Raw genomic sequence first — 26,770 nt, forward strand, 5'->3', positions numbered from 1 at the left:
GTAAAAACACCTAGATGAAAACACAAATTTTAACAGTGGCGATACTTTTTACTATTTTGTATTGTATACTTTTAATCCAATCTTCTACAAGAGGTATGTGTTACATTAGAAAAATTCATTACAAAATAAAACTCCAAAAAGTTTCCTACAATAAATCATTAATAACAATGACATGAATTTAATGTTACCCAGGGTACAAATGATTCACATAAGATTATTAAACACTAAAATCCAACCTTGAATCTCTCTCTCCTGTCAGTAGCAGAGCAGTGCATTACAATTTGGGGGAAGGTCCAAGGTGTTTGGTGAAGAAGGTTAGAATTTTCTTCCACGCATCTACCTGGGCCTTAGAATGAGCCCTGGGCTCCCCACCCCACATCACGGGTTTGTCCAATAATTTGTGCAAAGAAGCTGGGCACATGGGAAAATAAGGGGGCTCAATGTAGTGCCCGGTCCCAGGATAAGAGATGATCTGGGGTTTTTCCTTTCCATGGGCCTGTAACCGTTCAGAGGCTATCTGGGCACAAAACTCACTCCTCCAGTTATGGTCATCCTGACCAACAATGAAGAGGATGGGCCCCTGGGCCTTCTCTATTGGAATCATGCAGGGGTTCTCACATCCCCCTACAATGTCATTCCTTATATCCACAATGTCTACGAGGCCAGAGAAAGCTACCTTCACTCGCCTCAGGTCATGGCCCAGTGGTGGAATGCAGTTCTCTTTGTAGTACATAGCTTTGTTTCCATTGAATCCAGATCCATTGATGGTCACTGTGGCTGATACATTCTTCAAAAATGAGGCCATGGAGAGACAAATATCAGCCCCTAAAGAAATGCCCAGAAGGCCAATGCCTGGGCCTTTTATCTGCAAGAAAAGAAGAGACAAAAGTCAAAAACCTACTCCAGAGAAAAACATTTTTCTAAATGCAACTAGAGATGCTGCTAGCTTTGACTTGTGAACTGCTCACAAGACATTCAACCTCAGCTGACAGAGGAGATTCTTTCCTTGTAAAGATTATCTTCCTGGACACGTGGCAAACAAATCTTAAAAACTCACCTCACTGGTAAATTTGGGAACTGGTTGCAAACTTCCAGAGAGTCATGCACTAGAGAATGCTGAGCCATGGTGCCTGTTGAGTTCAGAGCCTCACTCAGGTGGAATTATAGCATCAATGTTCTTGGGTATCTAACTTGTGAAAGGAAAGTCTGTCCCAAGAAGTGAATCATTATCAGACCACATCTAAATATATACTGAAAAATGCTTAGCTTTATAGAAACAAAGTAAGACTTCAGAGTCCAATTAAGTAGTTCTTAGCTTCTGAAATGGGTGGACAAGTTTCGATCAAGTCTGAGAACATATTCTGCTACAGAAATATAAAGATTAAAAAGCATGCAAAGCTAAAAAAATTAAAAAACTCCACTTGAAGAAATTTTAATATTACTACATAATTCCCTGAAATAAAATCTCACATGAATTTTACAATGAAGTCGGCAATTTTAACCCATCTGACAGAGAAAGTATACCTAAAGGTACCTAAAACCAAGGAAGTCTTCAAAAGAAATGTCTGTGAAAGAAGAGTAGAGCAGCATCAGTGCACTTGGCGTAGGTGAGTGCAAAGTGACACACTCTCTGCAGGTTCTACAGAGAATGATAAAGGACATTAGGAGAACCTGGGTGTGTTGAAGCATGTAGCACAGGGCTTCTTCAAAGTAGTCCAGGTCTATGGTATCGAATTTCTTGGGGAGATCTTCAAAGCTATAATAAGCTAGAGCCAATGTGGCAAAGCCATGGCCAGCCAGAAGGCTGGCCCGATATTCCAACAGGCCTCCTCCAATACCGTAGATGTCAATGATCCCTGGGAAAGGTCCAGATCCTAAAGAAGGCAATATTATAAACAGAATGTATTATATAATTTATTAAAGAATTTTATTTCCTTTTAGAAATCTTTCTAAAGTATTTAGTGGGTGCCTGTGAATCAGAGGAAAGAAAAGAGCTCTCTGAGTCATTATTGAACAAGGGATACAAATTCCAAATTATTTCCAAGGTATACTTGGAGAATCTTTAGTTGTGAAGGAGTCTAATACTATATCATGGAAGGAGGATTTTAGACAGTTGATTTGCAGTGTTCTTTTATAGGATTGGGCACAGAATTGAGAATCAAAACGAAGCTTTCAAAAGCAAATCAAAATCCTTGGTGATACCTTTGGTTCAGATGTCTGCTTAGAGGGAAAAAAAGAGAAATCCTGTGAGGCTTTAGGTGAGGAAGGCCGTGAAGTCTGAAAAGTGATCTGTGGTAGAGAGGAGCATGAAAAAGTAGGTAAGGGGCCCAGTGTACACAGGACACTCGAGAAGAGTGACGAGGCACTAGATTCCTCTGCTGTCATCATATTGTGTAAGGCCATCATACTGTGTCGCAATGGCACCCCACTCCAGTACTCTTGCCTGGAAAATCCCATGGATGGAGGAGCCTGGTAGGCTGCAGTCCATGGGGTCGCTAAGAGTCAGAAACGACAGAGCGACTTCACTTTCACTTTTCACTTTCATGCATTGGAGAAGGAAATGGCAACCCACTCCAGTGTTCTTGCCTGGAGAATCCCAGGGACGGGGGAGCCTGGTGGGCTGCCGTCTAATCAGACACGACTGAAGCGACTTAGCAGCATCATACTGTGTCAGAGCTGAAGTTATTCATAGCAAAGTGAACCTACGGACCCATCCAGTCCTTTTTTTTTTTTTTTAAATATTCATAATAACAGTATCCACCTCTTTGGGATACAGAGGTTAAATGAGATAATGCAAGCAAACCGCGTAACAGAGTGCAGAACAAATCAAAAGCCTCCATTGTGGCTGTGAGGTCACTGATTTAGTCAACATTCTCTTCTCTGACCCTGATCCCAAGCCACCCTTCCCGGGAAGCGGTATCACAAACCGAGACGGCCTAGAGAACACGATCGCCAGGCCCCAGCACCCCAGGCCCACCTGGCGGCAGGAAGAGCGTGGCGCGCACCCGGCCCGCGCGCACCGGCTCGCGCCGCACCCCGGGCGCCAGGAAGTCGCGCTCGTGCACCGCCCGGCCCAGAAGCCGCTGGGTCTCGGGCTCGTGACCGTCGAGCACCTCCAGCTCCACGGCGAAGGGCGTCTGTACATCCCGCTTCAGAAATCGCCAGAAAGGCTTCTCGGGCTCCAGAGCCCAAAAGAGCCCCATGGGCTCGAGCCCCGCGAAGCTGCCGCCCAGCGCGGGCGCGCGCTCCAGGTCCAGCAGGCCGGCAGCGTCGGCGCAGTAGCGCGCGTGGGCCCTGAAGAGCGCGCCCTTCTCGTCGCGCAGGGACGCGCGCAGCGTGACCGGCTGCCCCGGGGCCAGGCCGCGCACAGCGATGCGCACGGGCTCGTCCCAGCGGCAGCGGCCCGCGGGCTCCAGCGTCACTGTCGCCACCATCCCGGGCCCACAGCCGCAGTCTGGACCCTGAGCGTGAAAGCGCGGGCGGCTACTGGAGTTTTCGCCTCAGGCCGGGTGGAGGGCGCTCGGACGTCCGACGGTGTCAGGCGTCGCCTGGAGCCGAGAGAGATCTGTAGCTGAGCCGCCTCTGGAGGCGTCCCTTTAGGTCTCGGACCCCTGCTCGTTGGAGGTTAAAGCACCGGGTCTTTCTCCTGGCCCAGGGTGGGGCGCACAGGGATTTTCTGCTGTCTATAATATGGAGCGGAACCCGCCCCGCCCACGCCTCTTTTCTGCCTCAAACATCCCTCGCTTGTTGGGAGTGAAGCGTGTTGGATATGGATTCGTGGTGAAACCTGAGCTGAATGCCTTTAGGCAGAATTCCAAGAATTCTAGCCTCTCTCAACTTTTTTTTCTAAAACTTTTAATGAGTTATAGACAAATACGCACACACACACAAGTTCAGTCGCTCAGTCGTGTCCGACTCTTCGTAACTCCATGAATCGCAGCACGCCAGGCCTCCCTGTCCATCACCAACTCCCGGAGTTCACTCAGACTCAACGTCCATCCAGTCGGTGTTGCTATCCGGCCATCTCATCCTCTGTCGTCCCCTTCTCCTGCCCCCAGTCCCTCCCAGCATGAGTCTTTTCCAATGAGTCAGCTCTTCGCATGAGGTGGCCAAAGTACTCTGGAGTTTCAGCTTTAGCATCATTCCTTCCAAAGAAATCCCAGGGCTGATCTTCAGAATGGACTAGTTGGATCTCCTTGCAGTCCAAGGGACTCTCAAGAGTCTTCTCCAACACCACACACAACACACACAAAACCCTGCCCTAAGTGTGTATTTCGTAACCCGAACGTACTTGGGCATCCGAGCTCCAGGGTCTAGAAACATCATTGCCAGCACCCCAGTAGCACATTCCCTTGCCCAACGTACTCTATCCTGAGTCCAACAAAACGGGTTCAGTTCAGTTCAGTCGCTCAGTCGTGTCCGACTTTTTGCGACCCCATGGACTGCAGCAAGCCAGGCCTCCCTGTCCATCACCGACTCCCGGAGTTTACCCAAACTCATGTCCATTGAGTCGATGATGCCATCCAGCCATCTCATCCTCTGTCGTCCCCTTCTCCTCCTCCCCCCAATCCCTCCCAGCATCAGGGTCTTTTCCAGTGAATCAACTCTTCTCATGAGGTGGCCAAAGTATTGGAGTTTCAGCTTTAGCATCAGTCCTTCCAATGAACAAAACAGGTTAGCTCTTCCCAACTCTGTATTTTACAGTGATGAATCCTCCAATGTGCCGTTTTTATTGTCTACTTTGGCTCAACATTACATTTGTGAGCCTCATTGCTGTTTTTTAGTGTAGTTGTAGATTGTTCTTTATCTCTGCCAAATAGTATTTTATTCTGTGATCATTAAAGTATTGGTCGAATATTACTGACTATAGGCTTTTGTTAGTTCCAAGTTTGGGACTCCTAGGTATAGTGCTCTGAATATTCAAGACTATATCTTTTGACTGACATATATGTGCCTTTCAGTGAAGTGAATACCTGGGAGTGGAATTGCTGTATCATAGAGAATGAGACTTCCCTGGTGGCTCAGACGGTAAAGCGTCTGTCTACAATGCAGGAGACCCGGGTTCGATCCCTGGGTCGGGAAGATCCACTGGAGAAGGAAATGGCAATCCACTCCAGTACTATTGCCTGGAAAATCCCATGGACAGAGGAACCTGGCAGGCTACAGTCCATGGGGCTGCAAAGAGTTGGACACGACTGAGCGACTTCACTTCACCTAGAGAATGAGAATGTTCAGCCTTTGTAGATACTAAATGTCAGCCTTTTGAATGTGATCCTAGAAGCAATGTAGGTTAATGTTTAAGGATACCCAGCATTTTGCATATAGTATAGTAATAGCTACTCTTTAGCGATGTCCCATCTATTATACATACACAATTTAACAAGTCCATAAAACACTGGGAATAATTTTCAAATATTGGAAAGGAGAAACGTGAGGCTTGGCAAATGTAAAACTGCTAAGGATTAGCCTCTAATAACTGTCAGAGCCTTGACCAGCTCCAATGTGGGACTCAACAGTGAGCCGCAGCATTGCAGTGAAATGTAATTAAAGTTCTAGCTCTGGCTCCATCACTGACTAGTTCTGTAGGCTCAAATAAGTTTATATCTTTTGAGGTTTAAGAGTTCTTGTATGTAGCATGATGGAAGTCTGCTATAAGGGGATCCAAGGTGACAGTGTGTGTGAAACTCTTAGAAGACTAGGAAGCAAAATTCATGCTTCATTTTGTAATAGAGATTGAGCCTATGTGTTTTTTTTTTTTTTTCTCATGGTCTCCAGATATTTGCTATAGGTTTGCATACTGCTTTTCAAATTCTTCTTAAAGGAAAAAAATTTTTTTTTCCAAAGCATACATAAGCAAGGGCTTCCCCAGTGGCTCAGCTGGTAAAGAATCTGCCTGCAATGCAGGAGACCCCGATTGGATTCCTGGGTCAGGAAGTAACCCTGGAGAAGGGATAGACTACTCACTCCAGTATTCTTCAGCTTCCCTGCTGGCTCAGACCGTAAAGAATCCACCAGCAATGCAGGAGACATGGGTTAGATCTCTGGTTTGGGTAGCTTCCCTGGAGGAAGGCATGACAACCCACTCCAGTATTCTTGCCTGGAGAATCCCCATGGACAGAGAAGCCTGGCGGGCTACAGTCCATGGGGTTGCAAAGAGTTGGACATGAGTCAGTGACTAAGCACATACATAAGCAATAATGACAAGTTTACAGTGGTAAATTATGAGTCTCTTCTCTGTCCTTTTGCCACTTTCTCTCAAAGATGAATACATCCGTCTAGATTTTGATTAATATGTAAAGTAGTAAACACACTATGGTACTAGTCTTTTTTGTTCTTTGGTTTTTAAAATTAAAAACATGTTACATATTTTTTGTATTATTTTCTCTCTTCAACCACTTTGTTTAATATAAATTTTAATTTTTAAAATATTTGTAGGCTTTATTTTTAAATATATTTGATACATTTATTTTTGCTTCAGTTTTCTTTTATTTTCTATTTGTATGGCATGCCTTTTTCATCTCCTCACTTTCAGTCTGTGTGTCTCTTTAGATCTGAGGTTGACCTCTTGTCGGCAACCTCTAGATGGGTCTTGTTTATTGACCCATTCAGCTACTCTGTGTCTTCTGATTGAAGTATTTAATCTGCTTACATTTAAAGTAATTATTGAGGGAATTCCCTGGCAGTGCTGTGGTTAGGATTTGGGGCTTTTTAACCCGTGTGGCCCCGGGTTTGATCCGTGATAAGGAAAGTAAGGTCCTGCAAATCTCATAGTGCTGCCAGGAAAACAAAAGTGAAGTAATGTTGATAGGTGTGTACTTATTGCCATTTTTTGGGCCATATTCTGGTTGTCTTTGTAGTTCTTTTCTGTTTCTTCTTTGTTTCTTTCTTCCCTTGTGACTTGATGACTATATTTAGTCTAATATTTAGATTCCTTTCTTTCCTGTTTGTCTGTTATGTAATTCTGTTTGTGCTGGCCAGCAGGTTTATTTATGGATATATATTTGATTATTTTAAGTTTCTGATCTCTTAATGTCAGACACATTTTAACCACCCTGCATTTCTACCCTCACCACCCCACCCCACCATTTACTGTTTGTGGTGTTTTACATACATACATCCTTTTATGTATATCTTAACCTATTTATTGTGGATATAGATGATTTGATTACTTTGTCTTTTAACCTTGCTTTGTAAATGGTTGAACTATACTACCTTTTTTGTGCCTTTAACCAATGAGATTTTTTTTTCATACTTTTAATATTTCTAGTTGTGGCCTATTCTTTTCTACTTAAGAGAATTTTTTAAAGCGTTTCTTCTCAGGTAGTTTAGTGATACTGAACTTTTTTCAGTTTTTGCTTATCTTTAAAATTCTTTATTTGTCCTTCAAATCTGAGTGATAGCCTTCCTGAGTACAGTGTTGTTGGTTGTAGATTTTTTCCTTTCATCATTTAAAATATATCATGCTGTTCCCCTCTTATCTGCTGTGCTTAGTCATTCAGTCCTGTTGGCTCTTTGCAACTTTGTAGCCCACCAGGCTCCTCTGCCCATGGGATTTCCCAGATAATAATACTGGAATGCCTTGTTGCCATTCCCTTCTCCAGGAGATCTTCACAACCCAGGGATCAAACCCACATCTACCTGGGTTTCCTGCATTTCGGGTGGATTCTTTACTGTCTGAGCTACCAGGTAAGCCATTTCTGCTGCAAGTCAGCTGGCAGTTAAAAAAAAATAATTTTTGTATCTTTATTTTTGTCTGCTCCGGATCTTCTGTTGCTGCTTGTGTGGGCTTTTTCAGTTGTGGTGTGCAGGCTTCTTATTGTGGTGGCTTCTCTTGTTGGGGAGCACAGGTTCTAGGGAACATAGGCTTCAGTAGCTGTGGCTCAGGGGCTTAATTACCCCTTGGCATGTGACATCTTCCTGAACCAGGGATCCAAGTCATGTCCCCTGCATCGGTAGGTGGATTCTTTACCACTGGACCACCAGGGACGTTCCTCAGCTGAAATTTTTAGGGAATTCTTATGTATGTTTCTAGTTGCTTTTCTCTTGCTGCTTTTTACCATTGAATTGAAAGAGTTCTTTATATGTTCTTGGCCCAAGTCTCTAACATATATGTGATTCGGAAATATTTCTTACCACTGTGTGAGATGTCTTTACAGTTTTTTAATGGTATTGTCAGGGGAGTATGTCATTTCCTCGGTGCTGTCTCGTCACAACAAAAATTTGAAGTGACGGACGTTAAAGCCCTCGGACAGAACATATCTCAGCTCTCGGACAGACTGTGTCACAGCTCTCAGACAGATCAGTGTTACAGTTCTGTGTTACAGGTCAGTTTTATTTAGAAAATAAAAGGAAAATACATCCTCGAGGCGTGAGGGCATGCCGACCCAAAAGACGTGAAGAGAGAGAGAGAGTGCGTGCACGCGGGAGAGAGAGCCCCGGCACTTTGGCTCCTCTTTTTATGTGTTTTTTCCTCCCCCTGGCCTGCCCTATGTAAATTGGGCTAGCCAGGAGTGCTGTTTGTTCTACCTGAGGTCCTCACTCTGGTCCTCTCCTCGGACCTTCCTTTATTTAATTTTCGCGGGCTTTTCCCTTCCTTGTCTTTTAGCCACCATCATTCTGGACTCCTTTTTCATATTCTCACTACCTAACAGTATCCTTTGGTGCATAAATTTGATGTCCAATTCATTTATTTTTTCTCTTTTTGCTTATGCTTTGATGTCAAACCATTATCTAATCCAGAGTTACAAAGATTTGCGTCTGTATCTCTTACATTTACACTTGTAATCAATTTTGAGTTCATTCTTGTGTTTGCTGTGAGGTAGGATTGAAATTCATTCTTTTCATATGGATATTCTATTGTGTCAACACAATTTGTTGAAAAGACCATTCTTTCTCCCTTGAATTTTCTTGTCAAAAATCAATTGACTCTAAGTGTGGTAAATGTCAGGATTTATTTCTGGAATCTCATTTCTATTCCATTGATCTTTTTGTCTATTCTTTTGCATGTACTGCATTGTTTTAATTAGTGTTGCTTTCTAGCAAGTTTTAAAATTGGTCATTGTGAGTTTTCCAGTTTTATTATTGTCAAGATTATGGGTTTCTTGAGTTTCCATAGGAATTTTAAGATCAACATACCAGTCTCTGCAAAGAAACTTGCTGGAATTTTGATGGAGGTTAGATTGAATCTGTAGATCAATTTGCAGTATGTTAGTTTGCCAGGGCTGCTCAGTCGTGCCTGACTCTTTGCGACCCCATGGACTCTAACCTGCCAGGATCCTCTGTCCCTGGGTTTTCCCAGCAAGAACACTGGAGTGAGTTGCTATGCCCTCCTCCAGGAGATCTTCCTGATCCACTATTGAACCGGAGTCTCCTACATTGATGGGCAGATTCTTTACCATTGAGCCACCGGGAAGCCTTCTGGTGGCCAAGAGTAAAAGCCAGGCTCTTGTTTGTTAGTATTAATTCTTCAGTACACCGTTGGAAATTTTTAACGACTTTCTATTCACTTCTGTATAGAGCCTTTTAATCTGAAGCCAAAAGTTGTCTACACAATATTCAGCCTCATCTTGTGTGAGCACCTGCTTCCTGAGAGCATGATGACTTTATACTGTGGTTGTGTTTTCTCTTGTCCTGAATTTTTAAATCTAAGTAAACTTGGTGCTTGGTGAAGCCTATTCTGTTATTTGTTAATTCAAAACCAAGACCATTGCTGCTAGTAGAACAGATTGTGGTTTATAGTCTTCTATGCCTTAATTTTTTTCTCATACATATCCTACCTCTTATTTCTGGAAATTATGAGAGATTTCTTAAGTCTTCTTATGAATCCTAATTTGACTGCTAGCCATGTCTATTTTGTTTCTGAGCTCATCAACTGAATTGTGTATCTCAGCAATCATTTCCACTTCCTAAAATGTCTTGTGTATATTAGGGAAAACCTACTGTTCTCCTCCTGTGTCTCTTTTCTGTGTGACTCCTTTACTACTCAGAACACTGCATTTCTGACACTTCCGGTCACCATATGTGTGGTGTAAATCTTTGAGACAACCATCTGATGTCCTAGAATTTAATTCAGTTCTAACACTGTCTACCTGGAGTGGTGGCAGTTCCCTGAGGTTAAGGTCTCAGTCCCACATCACTGCTCTCACCCCACCCCAGGTGCCAATTGCAAGTAGTAGGTCCTCAGGGTACCCACAATCTCTGTGTAATTAGGCTATAAATCCGAGGTTTCTACAACCCCTTCTTCAGGTTCTACTGATTTGCCAGAGCAGCTTGCCAAACTCAGGGAAACCCGTACATCAACTACCTTATTGAAGAATATGATAAAGGATACAGAGGAACAGCCAGATGAAGAGTTCCATTGGGCAAGGTCTGAGAGAGTCCCAGTGCAGGAGCTTTTGTCCCTGTGGAGCTGAGGTATGTCTCCCTAGCAGTGTGGATGTGTTCACCAAACTGAAAGCTCTCCAAACCCTGTACTATTGGGATTTTTGTGGAGGCTTCCTCACATATGCTTAGTTGCTAAATCATGTCCAACTCTTTGCGACCCCATGGACTGTGGCTTGCCAGGCCCCTCTGTCCATGGAGATTCTTCAGGCAAGAATACTGAACTGGGTTGCCATGCCCTTTTCCAGGGGATCTTCCCAAACCAGGGATCTCACTCAGGTCTCCTACATTGGGGTCAGATTATTTATTGTCTGAGCCACCTTGGAAATCCAAGAATACTGGAGTGGGTAGCCTATCCCTTCTCCAGGAGCACTTCTCGACCCAGGAATCAAACCAGGGTCTCCTGCATTGCAGGAGGATTCTTTACTAGCTGAGCTACCAGGGAAGCCCTTTCCTCACATAGGCATGCTCAATTATTAACTCAGTTTCTGGCCCCTTGTCTCTCTGGAAAATTGGGAGAGACAGCTGAAAATTCCAAGCTTCTAATCATGGATTGGTCTTTCTGGTTACTAGTGCCCATGCAGTGCCCCTCCAGGAGCCCACTTAGAGTCACCTCAATAGAACAGAAGATGCGACTAGTGCTGCTATCACTTAGGTATTTATAAGAGTTTTAGGAACTCTGTGCTGGAAGTTGGGAGAAAGGTGCAGGCAGGTACATATTTCTTATCATTTCCACCTTCCATCATCAACTCATCTTGCAAAATTTAACACATACATATATTAACACACGTACACATAGTTTAAATGGCAGCTAACAAGATGATGTATGTGGTCAACATATATGAGAATCATTTACTTCTGTAATACATAATCAAATGCTGCTGTAGGTCATAAAGAAATAGGAGAACATTCTGAAGGAATGGGAAATGTAGTTTAAAAGGAATACAGATATTTTCCCAGGGGGAGATATTCAACTTTACTAACAGCAACAACAAAAAAAGTACAGTAATACGAGATTATCTTTTCAAACCATAAAATTAATAAAGTTATAAAGGATTAGACACAAAGGCACACATACACACATGTTGCACCAATGTTGGCAACACGGCTGTTTCATACAGTGTCCTTGATGGTGTGGTTGGTCATTTCTGGTATGCATAATAATTTCCTTTCAAAGAATCTCTCTTAAAGAAATACTCAGTGACACACAAAGACTTATACATGTGTATGTCCCTTCACCTCAGAACAGACTTTATAAAGAAAAACTATCAACAATGTCAAGGGCTAACAACAGAGGATTGATTAAATGAAGGGTAGTAGCACCAATCAGTAGAATACACATCACTGTTTTTAAAAAATCATGTGTTTGAAGAATATAATACTAACATGGTAAAATAATCACCATATGATATTAAAGTAAAAAGGATGCACACTTGAGTAAAAACTCAATACATACAACAAAAAGCCTAGAGGAAAATGGAAATATTCTGACATGTTAAGTATGTTAGTTTCTAGCGAATGGATTATATGCAATTCCTTTTCTGCTAAATAATTTTCTCTATTTTCCAAGTTTTCTATGAATTTTTATTACCTTAGATTTAGAAAAAGAGAGATCCTATCTGTTAAGACCCATATCAAAGGCCACTATCTGAATTCTTTTCTAATCTTCACATCATAGTATTTCACATCTCCCTCCAGAACATAAGCCTATGGCATCTCTAGTCCCCTTTTGTTAGATTCTCCTACTAACAAGAATTTAAAGAGGAAATCATCTTTGTGTCTTTTGAAACATATGGTTTGCATTTTCACTTGGTCATTTATTGGCCCCCAAATTTCTGCTGCTGCTGCCTTTTATCCCTCAAGATCAGCCCCAGAATCTCTAGAGAAGCCTGACTCTCCAGCTTGATTAATGGGAGATTCCTTCAACTATTTACAGAAAGTGGTGGAAAGAGGAAGGGAGGAGGGCAAATCACATACACATTGTTAATAATCAAGGGAAGGGGGTGTAGGCATTTTAAGTTGCCTGGCAGCTCCAGCAAAACCATACTACTAGGTAAAGGCAAGGATTTAAACAAGGTTCCAGAACTATACTTTTAACATTAGTGCCCTGAAACCACCCCTACCCTCACACTGCAAGTTCAGGAAATCCACTGAAAACTTAGGTAGAAGAAGAGCCACTTCCTTTCCCTGTGGCTGGGGCTGTTACCCTGCAGAGAGCATGGATGAGCTTAACAAAGAGAGAAGAAACTGGATGTGGGGAGACTGAGCCCCTGCTCTACAGGTACCATGCAAAAATTTTTCTGAGTCTTGGTTTCTTCATCTGTAAAATGGAGATGACACCTGCCTCACAGTGGGACCGAAGAAAAATCTGACTAAGCAAAAGGAGCACTGTTTTTGAGTTTCAAGAGAAAACATCTGTCAGAAGATGCTTTATGGAGAAAGAAAGTTGAGAAACCAAAATACCATGATCATAAATTAAAGTATCTTTTATTTTAAACACATTCAGCTTTAGAAAAGTTTAGTAAGTTTAATGTGTATTTATATCAAGTAATACAAAACTAAATCATTCATTTGTATGCTAATCAATATTAAAGTCACTTATGAAATTCATCTAAATGATGTTATACCAGCTTTCAAAACAACTAAATCACAAAGTCCATATGTGAAAATGAAAAAAGTAATTAAAATACATTTGCACTAGGAGACTTCTTCCTCATTCAAGAAGATTCAAGAACTAAAAACATATTTGCTTTGAAAATTTTTAGTAGTTTTCATCTAAGTAGTTATCTAACTAGTATACTAATTTACGGCTATGATGTTCACTTCCATTCTTAAATTAGAAACTCAAATCTGATAACGTTTTTGATATTTGTATTCTTTTTTCCACAATAGGTAATCATTTATTAATTAAAAACTAAATTATAATAATAAATAATTCAAATAATTATGGAGCACTAATTGTGTACTAGGTACTATTAACTGGGTATTATACCTTTTCCTTTCAGAGTTAAAGCCTTGTCAATTATGTTTTTTTGGCCATTTGTTTCATTTTCTGTAGAATCACTCTCCACTCAAACAACTGAAAATGTATGTAATTTATAAAAATCTAAAAAGCTTCTTGGTAACTTCACTTTAACACTGAAGAGGAAAAACTCTAGTAATCATTGAACAGAAGAAACCTACACTGGTATACACTAACTGTGGCAGCTGTTCCTAGCTGTTCTGTCCTTCCCTTGATCACAGCTTGGCTGGAATTGTCCCCTTTTCCCCACGCAGGTGTTTATGGAAGAAAGTCTGGAGCTGCTGCCACGCATCTACCTGGGCCCTGGCATGAGCCCTGGGCTCCCCTCCCCAGATGACAGGAGCGCCCACAAAGGTGTGCAGGGAAGCCGGGCACAGGGGGAAGTAAGGAGGCTCAATGTAGTGCCCCGTGCCTGGGTAACAGATGACCTGGGGTTTTGCCTTCCCATGGGCCTGCAAGCGTTTAGAGGCCTCGTTAGCATAGAACTCACTCTTCCAGTTGCGGTCATCCTGACCCACAAGAAACAGGAAGGGGCATTCAGCCCTTTCCACAGGAATGAAGCTCTTCTGGTCAGGTCCTTCCAAAGGGCTGTTCAGGACTTCCACAATGTCTACAAAGCCATCTTTGGTCATCTTGATTCGATTTTGGTTGAAACCCACAGGCGGCAGAGTCTCACCTTTGTAGTGCAAGGTTCCCCAGACATTGTGCACAGAGCCGTTGATTATGACGGCCGCAGAGATGCCCTTCAGGAAGGAAGCCATGGAGAGGCAGAGCTCGCCTCCTTTTGAAATCCCAAGCAGCCCAACTCCTGGACCCTTCACCTGAGAAAAGGTCAAAGGGAAAAGGAGAATGAGTCCATGAACAGTGCAGTGTGGCCAGTAGTGTCTGGACTTGAGAGTCGGGGAACTGTGCCTGAATCTGGGCTCTCCCAGTTATCAAGGTCTGCAGCCTTGGGATATTGACTTAACCTTTCATTGTACCTTGCTTTCCACAATTTCTCCATCACCATTCCTAGTGTCTTCAACAGCCAAGTGGAGGACACGAAATACTCTAGCCTTGAAGTTCCTTGACCACCAAACCTCCAATGGTCTTTTCCTCTCTCCCTGTCCATGGGACTCTCCAGCCAAGAATACTGGAGTGGGTTGCCATGTCCTCCTCCAGGGGATCTTCCCGACCCAGGAACTGAGCCCCCCCACCCCACCCCCGCCCCGTCTCATATCTCCTGCATTGGCAGGCAGGTTCTTTACCAAAAGCACCACCTGGGAAGCCCTTAATAACAATCCCTTGACCTCAAATCCACTCTGCCCTAGTTTGTACTCCTTTTCACAGCAAAACTTGTGGGAAATTTTGTCTGTAGTTATTCACTTTCTTGTCTTAATTCTCTGCTCAGTCCCCTCCAGTGTAGTTTGAGTTTGCCCTATTCCAGAAAGATTGTTCTCATCAATTACCAAATTCTTCTGCTATAAATGGCCTTTTGATTGACCTATCAACAGCTATTTTTTTTGGATCATGGTTTCTACAATAGCACTTTTGACTGATTTCAACTATTTATTCCTTATAAAGGTACTAGGAATGGGATATTATAGTGATCCCAATTTTTGAGAGTATGATACAGAAGCCCCAAGGTCAAGAAGCTAGCAACTGGCAAAATCAAACCTCAAATTTAACTTTTCTCTATCAAATACACTATTATACTGGTTCCACTACACCCCATCACCTTCTCTAGGAGCTCCAAGGCTTTCATCTACCTTGAGCTCTGATTGAATTATAAAATAAACAATCCTATTAATCCTCTAATATCCTGAGCAAGGTATATGTTCTAATCCTCTGATATACTGAACCCTCAAACATTTCTTACTACCCAGGTCCTTTACCACTAGGTGATTTGTTAAAAGTGAGTACTCTGCTCTCAGATGGTCACATGGAAGAGAGGATTGTAAAACACAAACATTTAAACAAGACAGCCTTCTGGAGAGAGTGATCACTTCCCCTTCCCTTCTTACTTCCTGGGTCAAACCGAGGGTTCTCAATGTGTTGAGCTCTTAATGAAATATGATAAAATACTGGAGTTTAAAATTCCATAATTTCAACTAGGACACTTTTACCAGCAGGAAATCTAACAATAACATCTAATTGCATGGAAACTGTCTGGGAGAAGTGACTATGAAAGGTAGTGTGTGTTGGGGGCAAATAGTGGCTGTCATGAATTTGTCAAGTTCTGTGAAAACCAAGAGCCTTTCAGAGAAGGAGAACTGATATGTAGAACATGAAACTAGAGAAGTTCCAACCTGAGGGTGATTAAGCAGGTAGTTCACAGCTTCTTCAAAGTACTCCAGGTGGACATGTCGTAGGCTTTTGGGGAGGTCTTCATAGTTATAATAAGCCAGCGCCAACACAGCAAAACCCTTCCCAGCCAGCAGACTAGCTCGATATTCCAGAAAGCCACCTCCAGCTGCAGAAATGTCCACAATCCCAGGAAAGGGCGCAGGTTCTTAGGAAGAAAAAAGAGTTAAACTATACTTGAAACTCTTTGCTGTGGTGTCAAAAGCCATTTTTGCCTCTTTGGTGATGTCACAGTTTTCTGTTGATGATCAGAAATGCTAAACAACTCTGGTCTTCAAAGGTCCAGACTGTGGCATAGTTTAAACCCACATTCCCCTCTACACCCAGGGCCTCAAAGCCCCACAGATTTTTGCAAAGAACATGTACTACTTTTATGAGTACCACTCCACATCAATTATAGGAAGAACTTTCAATTACAAATCACAACAGAAGAATCAATAGGAAAGAATCATCAATCACAGGCCTCAACAACAACAACAAAAAGGATGTACATTGCATCCCTTCCAAGAAATTGACTACCCCAGGAATTCAGCCAATGAGAAACCATCATCGCCCTAAACTGTCACTTACCTCCTATAGACTTCTACTGGAAGCAACCCCTCCCACCTTCCTCCTTTTTCTCTATAAAGTAACATTCCCTTCTTTGATTTGTTGAACTTGCCTATGGTTTTTGCCATGGCTTGCTTGTCCTGAATTGCACTTTTCTGGTGTTCTAGAAATAACCCATTTTTGCTGGTGAAACAACTGTTTTAAGGTCAACATTACTTGGTGCTCGGAAGTGGGATCCTAAGAGATCTCCCCCAAACTCCCAGGTTGGTGAGGACACAGGTGCTCATCCCCACAGAGTCCATGTGCTCACTGCCTTCTAGCCAAGCCTGGAGTTTGAGGGTAAGTCTGTCCTGGATTTCAAGCTCCACTGTCTGCATTTTGAGTTCTCCAATCTTTATTTGCGATCTATTTAAAGGCTTTGTCCTTTCTGAGAGTATTCCTTTGGTCTTTGGTCTGATTTCTTTAGGTACTGGGCTGTGCCTGTTGGAACTCTGCTGTCTAGGAATTTTTCTTTTTGCTCTAGAGAAAAATCTTTAAGAAATGGGATTCCTGTCATCAAAATGCTTTGACAATGCCCCCTTCCTTTCTGGGACCCCGGCTGGTTTTAGGTCTAAAAACTTTGGTCCCTCCTCATGTGAATTTCTTTCTTTTTTTTTTTCTCATGTGCATTTCTAATTAAATGGACTGAAAAATATTTGAGAACACCAGTCAACATTACGAGGAACATTTGAGCTCCCCAAACTTACTTTTCTTAAAATTGAATGAGACATCTGTTTAATTGGCATTCTGAGGCTTCCAGTCATTACTGGCAATCTGGAATTACTTCTCTGCAAATTACAATTTCAAAATTAACTGAGGTAAACGAACAACTGAAGGAGTCAAAATGCTTCTGAGGCCTCTCTTTCCCGCTCCCTTCAGCCACTTGCTGTACTCGGGCACCCCCTCCAGTGCCACCGCCTCCTCCCTTGCTGCACGGCCTCCGTCTCCTCTATACCCTCAGTTTCCCCAGTCCAATGCTCTCACTGACTTTCTGTTTCTCTTGGCACTTCTCTCCACTCCCTCCTCCTCTGAACTTGTCAGAACCTGCCTTTCTAAAATTATGTCTTCTGAGCACCCAGATAAACCTTTTCTTTCTTATGTTCCCTAGACTAAGGCTGAATTGGGAGTCATAGTTGAAGAGTTTCCTAAAGTACCCAAGAACCCTCACAGGTTTGCTGAAGAGTCTAACACATTTTATTCAAACTTCCCAGCCTGGTTGCTTAGATTTTTATCAGTTAGCCCACCTGCTTATTGGTGAGGGTCAACCCAAATATGTGATTAAGGCTGTCTGATGGGAACAGCCCAAACAGAATTTAGAAAAACCCCTAACTTTTGGCCAAATGCTAGAATATTTTCTGGAAACCTCTACTGAGCAGTTACAGTAGCTTTTCCTAAAACTACTGATTGAAACAAAATTCAAACTTGTACACAAAAATCTGATGAACCTGTTCATGACAATTAGAATTGTTCTCGGAATGTTTGCAAAGCAGACAAATTCTCATTTGTTTGCAAAGGAAATTCCTGTTTTCCCTCAGGTGGTGAATCCACTCAGGTAACCTTTAACTCTGTTTTTGTGCTGAGCCAGGAGGTTCCTCTTTATTTGAAATAAGAAGGGTGGAATGAGAAAACTGTGTCCACTCCAGATTTAATTTGGCACATCAGTTCACTTGCAAGGTAGATGAGTCAACTGATAAGAAAGATCACTAGATTTCTTAATTTTCAATTCTGGCAAATGAAGGTATAGAGCCCCAAACCCTCTAGTTGCTCCTATTATTGGGAAGACACAGGACACTGAAGAATTTTAGCACTCAAGGTGCCTTCAGCCTTCTAGCCAGCCTTTCCAATGTCCTCTTAGTTTCGAATGATGGAGCTTCAAGGAACTACAGGGGCTCTTCCCAATCCTCCATCTTGATCCACCTGCGGAAACATTTCTCCAGATTAAGGATGAAGCTCTTTCTATCCTTAATGACACCAGAGCCACACTCCTAGTACTCAACCCCACTTCTGTAAAGCAGCCCCTGCTTTGGAGTTCTAAAATAGTTCAATTAGTTGGAATCTCTAATGAATCTCAAGAAGTTCCTGTCTCTGAACCTATTTCCTTTTGTTTCCTTGACAGAACACACCCTTTTCTCCTGAGTTCCTCTGCCCCTATTCATTTATTAGACTGAGACTTAGAAAAATATCATGCTGGAATTTCTCTCTCCCCAAACAGAGAGATAATTCTGGAATCTGACAGTAGCAATCAGAATAGCCAACCAAGTAAATTAAGTGACCCTTTGACATCTTTTATTGACTCCATTTCTGATGGTTTTCCTGGTGGCTCTGACAGTAAAGAATCTGCCTGCAATGCGGGTTTGACCCCTGGGTTGGGAAGATCCCCTAGAGAAGGGAATGGCAACCCACTCCAGTATTCTTGCCTGAAGAATTCCATGGACAGAGGAGCCTGGTGAGCTATAGTCCATGAAGTCACAAAGAGTTGGACATGACTGAGCAACTAATAGTTTCACTTTGACATATTTTATTAGCTCCATTTTTGATGGCACTGTAGCTGAATCTGGAGAACACTGATAATTGTTCCTGTTTGATAGCTACCATCATCCTCTTTACAGGTAAAATCTGCAGCTGATATTAGAGGAATCCACAATGCAACTTCTATCAACATTCAAACAGATGTTGAATGTTGAATTCAAACAACGTTCAAACTTCTCCCTGAGTCAATCAGTATCCTAGAAATAAAGAATTCCTGCAAGGCATCAAACCTATAATAGAGGATTAAAATTCTCAGGGCCTCATTATCCCCTGTACTAGTCCCTGGAACACTGCTGTTTAGATTGTGTGTGCTCAGTTGCTTCTGACTCTTTGCAGCCTCATGGACTGCAGCCTGCCAGGCTCCTCTGTCCATGGGATTTCCCAGGCAAGAACACTGGAGTGGGTTGCCATCTCCTTCTCCAGGGGATCTACCTGACCCAGGGATTGAACTCAGGTCTCCTGCATTGGCAGGCAGGTTCCTTACCACTGTGCCACCTGAGAAGCCCATTTACGCTATAAGAAAACCCAATACATCGGGCGAGAAGTTGGTCCAAGAGTTATGAGCAAAAAAACATGGTTATCACTTGTCGCCTTGTTGTTCCTAAGCCCCAAACACTACTGATATCTAGTCCCAATGAAAGCAACTTTTTCACCATAACTGATTTATACAGTGTGTTCTTTAGTGTTTTAATTGATGAGGTGAGTGAATGCATGTTTGCTTTCATGTAGGAAAAAAGGCAATTCACCTGGACAGCAATGTCCCAGGCTTTCACAGACAGTTCCTCTTACTTTTTACAAGTCTTAAAAGCTGATTTGGGTGATATAAACCTTTCTGCAGGCTTTACTTTGTCACAGTAGATGAATGATTTGCTTCTCTGGTCTCTGTAAAACTCTTCATGGCAACAGAGCATCCACCTTTTTCAGTCTTCAAAGGACAGAAAGTCTCTAAAAAAAACTACAGGTTCCTCTAATGCAAGTTGGATATTTAGGGCACCTGATTATGGAAAACAGATTCCTTTTGGTTCTAGGTAGATCTGGGGCATCCTGTACATCTGGAAATCTACAATTAAGTGCCAATTATGAGGTTTTCTTGAGCTAGCTGCCCACTGTCAAAAATGGATTCCAAATACTTCTCTTATGGCCCAGTCCCTACATACTTTACTTTAAAAAAAGCCAACAATCTGGTCTTACCAGAAATTCAAAAATTCCCACTACTTACCTCTGTGCACACATTAAACCATTAGTCTACTGACAAAATGATAGCATTCACAAGCAAATATCAGTGGGGAAAAATAAGGCCACAAAAAGTGCCTGCACCTCACTTGTCCAACCTGTTCAAGCTAGAATCCAGGAAAACCTGTTTGCACAACTCCTGGCCACTGAATTGTCTGATGGAACATGGGAGTTTTGCAAATGGATTTCATTCAGCTTCCTCTGTCTCACAAAACTAAATATGTTTTAGTCATGGTTTGTATTTTTCTCACTGGAGTGAAACCTTCCCCTGTAGACAGGTCACTGCTTGTTCTATAGCTAAAATTCTGTTCAGTTCAGTCATTCAGTCATGTCCAACTGTTTGCGACCCCATGGACTGCAGCACGCCAGGCTTCCCTACCCATCACCAACTCCCAGAATTTGCTCAAACTCATGTCCATCGAGTCAGTGATGCCATCCAACCATCTCATCCTCTGTTTTCCCTTCTCCTGCCTTCAATCTTTCCCAGCATCAAGGTCTTTTCTAATGAGTCAGTTCTTCCCATCAGGTGGCCAAAGTATTGGAGTTTCAGCTTTAGCATCAGTCCTTCTAATGAATATTCCAGATTGGTTTCCTTTAGAATTGACTGGTTTGATGTCCTTGCAGCCCAAGGGACTCTCAAGACTCTTCTCCAACACCACGGTTCAAAGGCATCAATTCTTCGGTGCTCAGCTTTCTTTATAGTCCAACTCTCACATCCATACATGACTACTGGAAAAACCATAGCTTTGACTAGATGGACCTTTGTTGGAAAATTCCTAAAATTCTGTTAGTAAAAGATTATCCCTTCCTGAGGAAGCCCTCTTGAACTGCCTAGAGATCAGGGCAACCAGTTAACCTGTTTAACCAGTTAACCTGTTTAACTGGTCAAGTACTTCAATAAGTCTGTGCTGTTTGGCTGGTTTCACAACACTTTCACTGTGCTTATTCTCAATCCTCAGGGTAAGTCAAACAAACTAAGGGCACTTTAAGACTCACTTGGCAAAATTTGTAAAACCCTCCAAATACCTTGGCCAAAAGCATTGCTGTTGGTCCTTCTAAATCTCAGTTCCATCCCCTTTGGAACTCAAAAACTCTCACCCTTTGAGAAAGTCACAAGACATCCAATATACCTGACCCCTGCATCTTTTGATTCACAGCTGATAAAAAAAGTATACATCGTAGTGTAAAGGCCTAGTTGCTTCCATTAAAAATAAACATGCTTTGATAGAGCAGTCTTGTCACAGAACCCTCCCAGGAGATGAAGACCTTAAGCATCATATCTTGTACTTTAGAGATTTCATTTGCTGGAAAAGATACCTCCAAAAAGTCTCATTTAATCTCACTGGAAAGGCCACTTTCAGGTTCTGCTAACCAACTCTTGTGCTGCCAAACTCCGGGGAACAGGCTCTTCATTTCACATGACACGTCTCAAGAGGGCACCAAACCCTGACTGAACCTCACACCAGAGGATGACCTGAAAGCAAAGACTTCCCAGAACCGAAGCAGATACCATCTGACCAGACATCTTTGCCAAAATGTCAGGGACAAGACTATTAGAAAGTTCAAGATTCACGTCTTTTTTTTTATTTGGACTGATAACTGACTGGATTCTTATCCGAATTCAGGATAACTGAACTTGCAACCTTACATACCATGCTACTTACTGATAACATATTTGTTTCCAAAGAGTTCTTTTGAGATTACACTACTGTTTTTAAAATATCTTTGAAGTTTTGCTGTCTTCATGAAGAGTTCATTAGCTATTGCTTTGTGTTTATACCTGCAGTATATCTTCCCAAATGCACTGGGTTAATTCTTTTCGATTTTGTGTGCTCTTATTGTATTCACTATTCTATTTTGCTCTCATGGCTGTTTTAAATGGGGACTTCCAGGAGACATCTGTGATTCTAGGTTTAAATGGGGACTTCCAGGAGACATCTGTGATTCTAGGTTCACTTCCATAGGGAGAACTTTACGCCTCGAAATCAGAATAAGTGCCTGGGGCTTCCCTAGCGGCTCAGTGGTAAAGAACCCACTTGCGAATCAATGCAAGAGACCCGGGTGTGATCCCTGGGTTGGGAAGATTCCCCTGGAGAAAGAAATGGCAACTGACTCCAGTACTCTTGCCTGAGAAATCCCATAAATGGAGGAGCCTAGCAGGCTATAGTTCATGGGGTTGCAAAAGAGTCAGACATGATTTAGTAACTGAACAAAGACAAGTATTTGTTTAGCTGGCTACCTTCAGCCTACAGTTTGGAATTGTCCTGTTATTTTTGATTCTGTACTTGTTGCCCACTAGACCTTTGTAAAAACAATGTACCCCAAATGGTGTATGTACCCTATTACTTAGGGTCTTGATAAATATGGACTATAGATGCAAAGTGCTGGAAAGTTCTCCCTCCTACCCCTCCTTGTTACTCAAATGTGACCTCAGTAAGTTTCTAATTTGTGCAGTTTCTAACAAGGGACATGACAGCTAGGAAAGGTTCTTCCAGACATTGAAGGACAAAAGACCACTGACTCTTGATTGGTGGTGTTTTTGGAGAAAAATCTTAATTAAAAGGGAGAAATGTGAAAATTAATAAAAGGAAACCTCACCAAAATGGAGTCAGGAGGACAGAACTGGAGAACTGCCATGCAGTACCACTCCACATCAATTGTAGGAATAATTGTCCCTTATAGATCACAACAGAAGGATCATCAACAGGAAAGAATCATCAATTACAGGCCCCAACAGAAAAAGATGTATATTGCCTCCCCTCCAAGAAATTGACTACCCCAGCAATTCAGCAATGAAAAATTGTCGACACCCCAAACTCTTTTCTTTGATGGATTTTTGTTCAAAACAACAGCTCCCGACTTCCTTCTTTTTCTCTGTAAAATAGCATTCCTCTCCTTGTTCTGTTGGACTTGCCTACAGTTTTTGCCATAGCATGCTTCTGCCAAATTACAATTCTCTGTTATTCCCAAGTTAACCCAGTTTTTGCTAGTCCAGTAACTAACTTTTATTTTTAAGGGCAACAGTGAGGATGCAAAATGAAACAATCACCCTGGAAAACAACTGACCAAGTTCTTATAAATTTAAACATACACTTAGGTTATGACCCAGTATAACCTCACTTCCAGGTATTTACCCCAAAAAATGAAAGCTTATGTTCACACAGAAACATGGATTCAAGTGTTTGCAGTGACTTTATTCATAATCTCCAAAGACTCAAAACTCAAACGTCCTGCACCTGGCTAATGAATTAACAAACTGTGGCACATCCATATAATGGAAACGTGTAAGATACAAGAAGGAACTAGCAAACGCATGGAGCAACACAAATGAATCTCAAGTGTGTTATGCTAGACTCAAAAAGCTACCTACTGTGTATGCTTCTAGTTATTCACATTTTAATTATTTACATAAAAGTTTGTATGTAATGTGCAATTTTTAAGGAATAATTATAAAGCAAGTAGTTTATACCCAGAACTTTAAGAAATAATTCAGTTCTAACCATCAAAGCCCTGTGAGTTCCCGTTTCTCTTCCCTCACTTTCCACTATTCTAAATTTATCAGTCTCTTGATTTTTTTACATTCTTACCACTTGGAAGCACATTTTAAGTGGCAGTTTGTTTGGTTTGCCCTTTTAAAAAATGTTATCTGAATGTAATGCTACTGAATGTGTTCTTCAGAAACTTGACGTTTCATTCAGCACTGTTTTTGAGGTTCATCCTGTTGGTTCCTGTGACTCTAGTTCAGTCACTTTTGTGCTGTAAATATATCTCAATTTATGCATCAGTTTTATTATTGTTAGACATTTGGGCTGTTTCTGTTGAATTTGCTCTTAGAAACATAAATCCCTACTGGTGTACCAAGAGTAGAATGACATAGTCAACTTACTAAGTAAAAGCAATTTTTTTCCAGAGTAGATGAGTAACTGTATTTCTCTTACCACTACATGGAAGTTCCTTTTCCTCCACATACTGGTCAAATATTGGCAATGTTAGACTTCTAAATTATGAGGGTGTGAAATGTAGTGTGTAGTTCTGAGGAAGGAGACAGAGGGTCTCTGGACTGGACACCTGGTGTTTGTCAAGTGGAGTAAAATTCGAGCTTTGTTCTCACCAGACACTCCACAGACAAAGCAAGTGGCAGAAGCTGAGCTCTACTAAAGCGAAGAGACAATTGACCAAAGCGAAACAACAAACAGGAAGGACTGTCTTACATAAGTGATTTACATCAGCTCTATCCTATGCTCCTCACTCAGGATGCCCATACCCTTTTTTCTTTGGGTGTACATCTCCACCTGAATTCTAACTTACTGTGCTTCTCCTTACTCAGGACGTCTACATTCCTCTCCTGGTGTGTATCTCTGCTGAGCTTCTGACTTCTGACTCACTGCGCGCTTCCTCTTTAGAGAGGACGCCTATACGGATTCCCTCCAGGTGTACATTTCTGCCTAGTTTTTGACTTAGTGTGCACCTCACTCAGGATGCCCACACTCCTCTTCGAGTGTGCATTTCTGCCTTGATTCTGTCTTAAATAAACAATCTGTTTCTCCCTATGCTCTCCCATACTTTGGGCTGTGTCTCTAATAACCTTTATACCCGTTTTTACAGTTTTTGTCTCCTTGAAACATTCTTGCTTTCAAACAGTGGCAAGAGCCAGGGAGGGCCACTTTGCCTCTAGGCCCTGGTGGTCTAGTGGTTAGGACTCTTGGTTTTCATCCAAGTTACCCAGGTTCAGCTCCTGGACAGGGAACTAAGATCTCTCTTCAGGAAAGCTCACTGCCCTCCCATTGAGATCAGTTTTATTTTGCATTTGCCTGATTCTTAATGAAGATAACCATCTTTTAACAGTTTCACTGGTTGTTTTTATGTAATGGTCAAATTAAACAATATCAAAAGATCTCCAGTGGATAACAAGAGGCTTTCCTCCTTCATGCTAATTTTCTTAAAAATTTTTTTTTTTTTTTGGACTGTGCTGGGTCCTTGTTGCTGGGTGGGTTTTTCTTTAGTTGTGGTGAGTGGGGTCTAATCTCTCTAGTACGCTGGCCCCTCATTGCGGTAGCCTCTCTTGTGAAACACAGGCTCAATAGATGTAGTACACAGAACCAGCTGCTCTGGAGGCATATGGAATCTTCCCCCATCAGGGATCGAACTTGTGGCCCCAGGTGGATTCTTTACCACTGAGCCACCAGGAAAGGCCCCTAATTTTCTTAAATCTTTTAATATATGGTGGGAGTTAAGAAGCAAAGTTGTAAAATTGAGAGATTTGGAAAGAAAACTTTAAAAACTGGGAATTACGTATAAAAAAAAATTTTTTTTTCATCACAACTATCTTTTCTCCCTTTCCTTGTGATCTCTTTCCTGACCTCTGTTCTGGAACAGCGTAATCACCTCCACAGCGAACGAACGGTCCAGTCCTGTCTCCTGCAAAGTTTCAGGCCCCACGTACTTTTGGAATGCTGGGAGCTACCTACTTATTGCCTTCCTCTCGCACAGGGACAGATCAACAGTTAGGGATACTGACGGCTCACCTGGCGGCAGGAAGAGCGTGGCGCGCACCCGGCCCGCGCGCACCGGCTCGCGCCGCACGCCGGGGGCCAGGAAGTCGCGCTCGTGCACCGCCCGGCCCAGGAGTCGCTGGGCCCCGGGCTCGTGGCCGTCGACCACCTCCAGCTCCACGACGAAGGGCGTCTGCACGTCCCGCTTCACCAGGCGCAGCAAGGGCTTCTCGGGCTCCAGAGCCCAGAAGAGCCCCATGGGCTCGAGCCCCGCGAAGCTGCCGCCCAGCGCGGGCGCGCGCTCCAGGTCCAGCAGGCCGGCGGCGTCGGCGCAGTAGCGCGCGTGGGCCCTGAAGAGCGCGCCCTTCTCGTCGCGCAGGGACGAGCGCAGCGTGACCGGCTGCCGCGGCGCCAGGCCGCTCACGGTGATATGCACGCGCTCGTCCCAGCGGCAGCGGCCGGCCGGCTCCAGCATCACGGTCACTGTCATTCCAGACGCACAGCCTCCGTCCGTACTCTAAATGAGGAAGCGCGGACGGCTGCTGGAGTTTTGTCTCAGGGCGACTGGGGCGCGCCCGGAGACACGACGAGATTAGGCGTGGTCTGGAGCCAAGATAAGTTTCCTGACTGAGCCGCCTTTGGAACGTCCCACCTGAAGTCTGTGGACCTTGTGCGCCCAAGTCGTCTGAGGTTAAAAGCACCAGATTGTTCACCCGGGCCAGGACAGGACGCACAGGAATGTCTTGCTGTCCAGAACACGAATCTGCCCGCCCACCGACGCCTCTTCTCTGCCTTAAACTGGTTCGTTTGTGAAATCAGGGATTAGTGGATTTAGGCAAAATTCCAACAAAAGGGAAAGGACAGCTTTAAAAAACAATCAGTCATTGAATTAAATTGAAGAAAGTAGGGAAAACCACTAGACCATTCAGGTATGACCTAAATCAAATCTTTTACAAATAGATTCCAGGGATTAGAGCTGACTTTAGTTCATAGTTCTGCCTAAAGAACTATGGATGGAGGTTCCTGACATTGTACAGGAGGCAGTGATCAAGACCATCCCCAAGAAAAGAAATGCAAAAAGGCAAAATAGTTGTCTGAGAAGGCCTTACAAATAGCTGAGAAAAGAAGATAAGCTAAAGGCAAAAGAGAAAAGGAAAAATATACCCATTTGAACACAGAGTTC

The 26,770-nt window shown here is 42.8% G+C and overlaps 2 protein-coding genes across 4 annotated transcripts; both read right to left on the reverse strand.

Annotated features, from left to right (window-relative positions):
* Positions 1-27: 27 nt before the first annotated feature.
* Positions 28-3,877, reverse strand: LOC147364041 (peroxisomal succinyl-coenzyme A thioesterase-like). Of its 3 annotated transcripts, none has more exons than XR_015134020.1 (3): positions 2,978-3,877; positions 1,058-1,874; positions 28-865 (listed from the first exon to the last, which is right to left on the reverse strand). XR_015134020.1 is itself a non-coding variant. In XM_086319795.1 (3 exons), exons 1-3 carry the CDS (start codon positions 3,432-3,434, stop codon positions 275-277), a joined length of 1,251 nt encoding a protein of 416 aa, XP_086175921.1. In that variant the 5' UTR covers positions 3,435-3,877; the 3' UTR covers positions 28-274. The 3 variants fall into 3 exon arrangements, 2 of the variants coding, with proteins under 2 accessions (XP_086175921.1, XP_086175922.1); XM_086319795.1 differs by having other exon boundaries at positions 1,672-1,874; XM_086319796.1 differs by lacking the exon at positions 1,058-1,874.
* A 7,329-nt stretch (positions 3,878-11,206) lies between these two features.
* Positions 11,207-26,360, reverse strand: LOC147364042 (acyl-coenzyme A thioesterase 1-like). The gene is made up of 3 exons (XM_086319792.1): positions 25,621-26,360; positions 15,691-15,893; positions 11,207-14,223 (listed from the first exon to the last, which is right to left on the reverse strand). Exons 1-3 carry the CDS (start codon positions 26,075-26,077, stop codon positions 13,618-13,620), a joined length of 1,266 nt encoding a protein of 421 aa, XP_086175918.1. The 5' UTR covers positions 26,078-26,360; the 3' UTR covers positions 11,207-13,617.
* Positions 26,361-26,770: the final 410 nt, after the last annotated feature.

This window comes from Bos grunniens, chromosome 10 (genome assembly GCF_055505025.1).
Source record: "Bos grunniens cultivar Pamir isolate PY7600 chromosome 10, Bosgru_T2T1.0, whole genome shotgun sequence".
NCBI classification, from domain to species: Eukaryota; Metazoa; Chordata; class Mammalia; order Artiodactyla; family Bovidae; genus Bos; species Bos grunniens.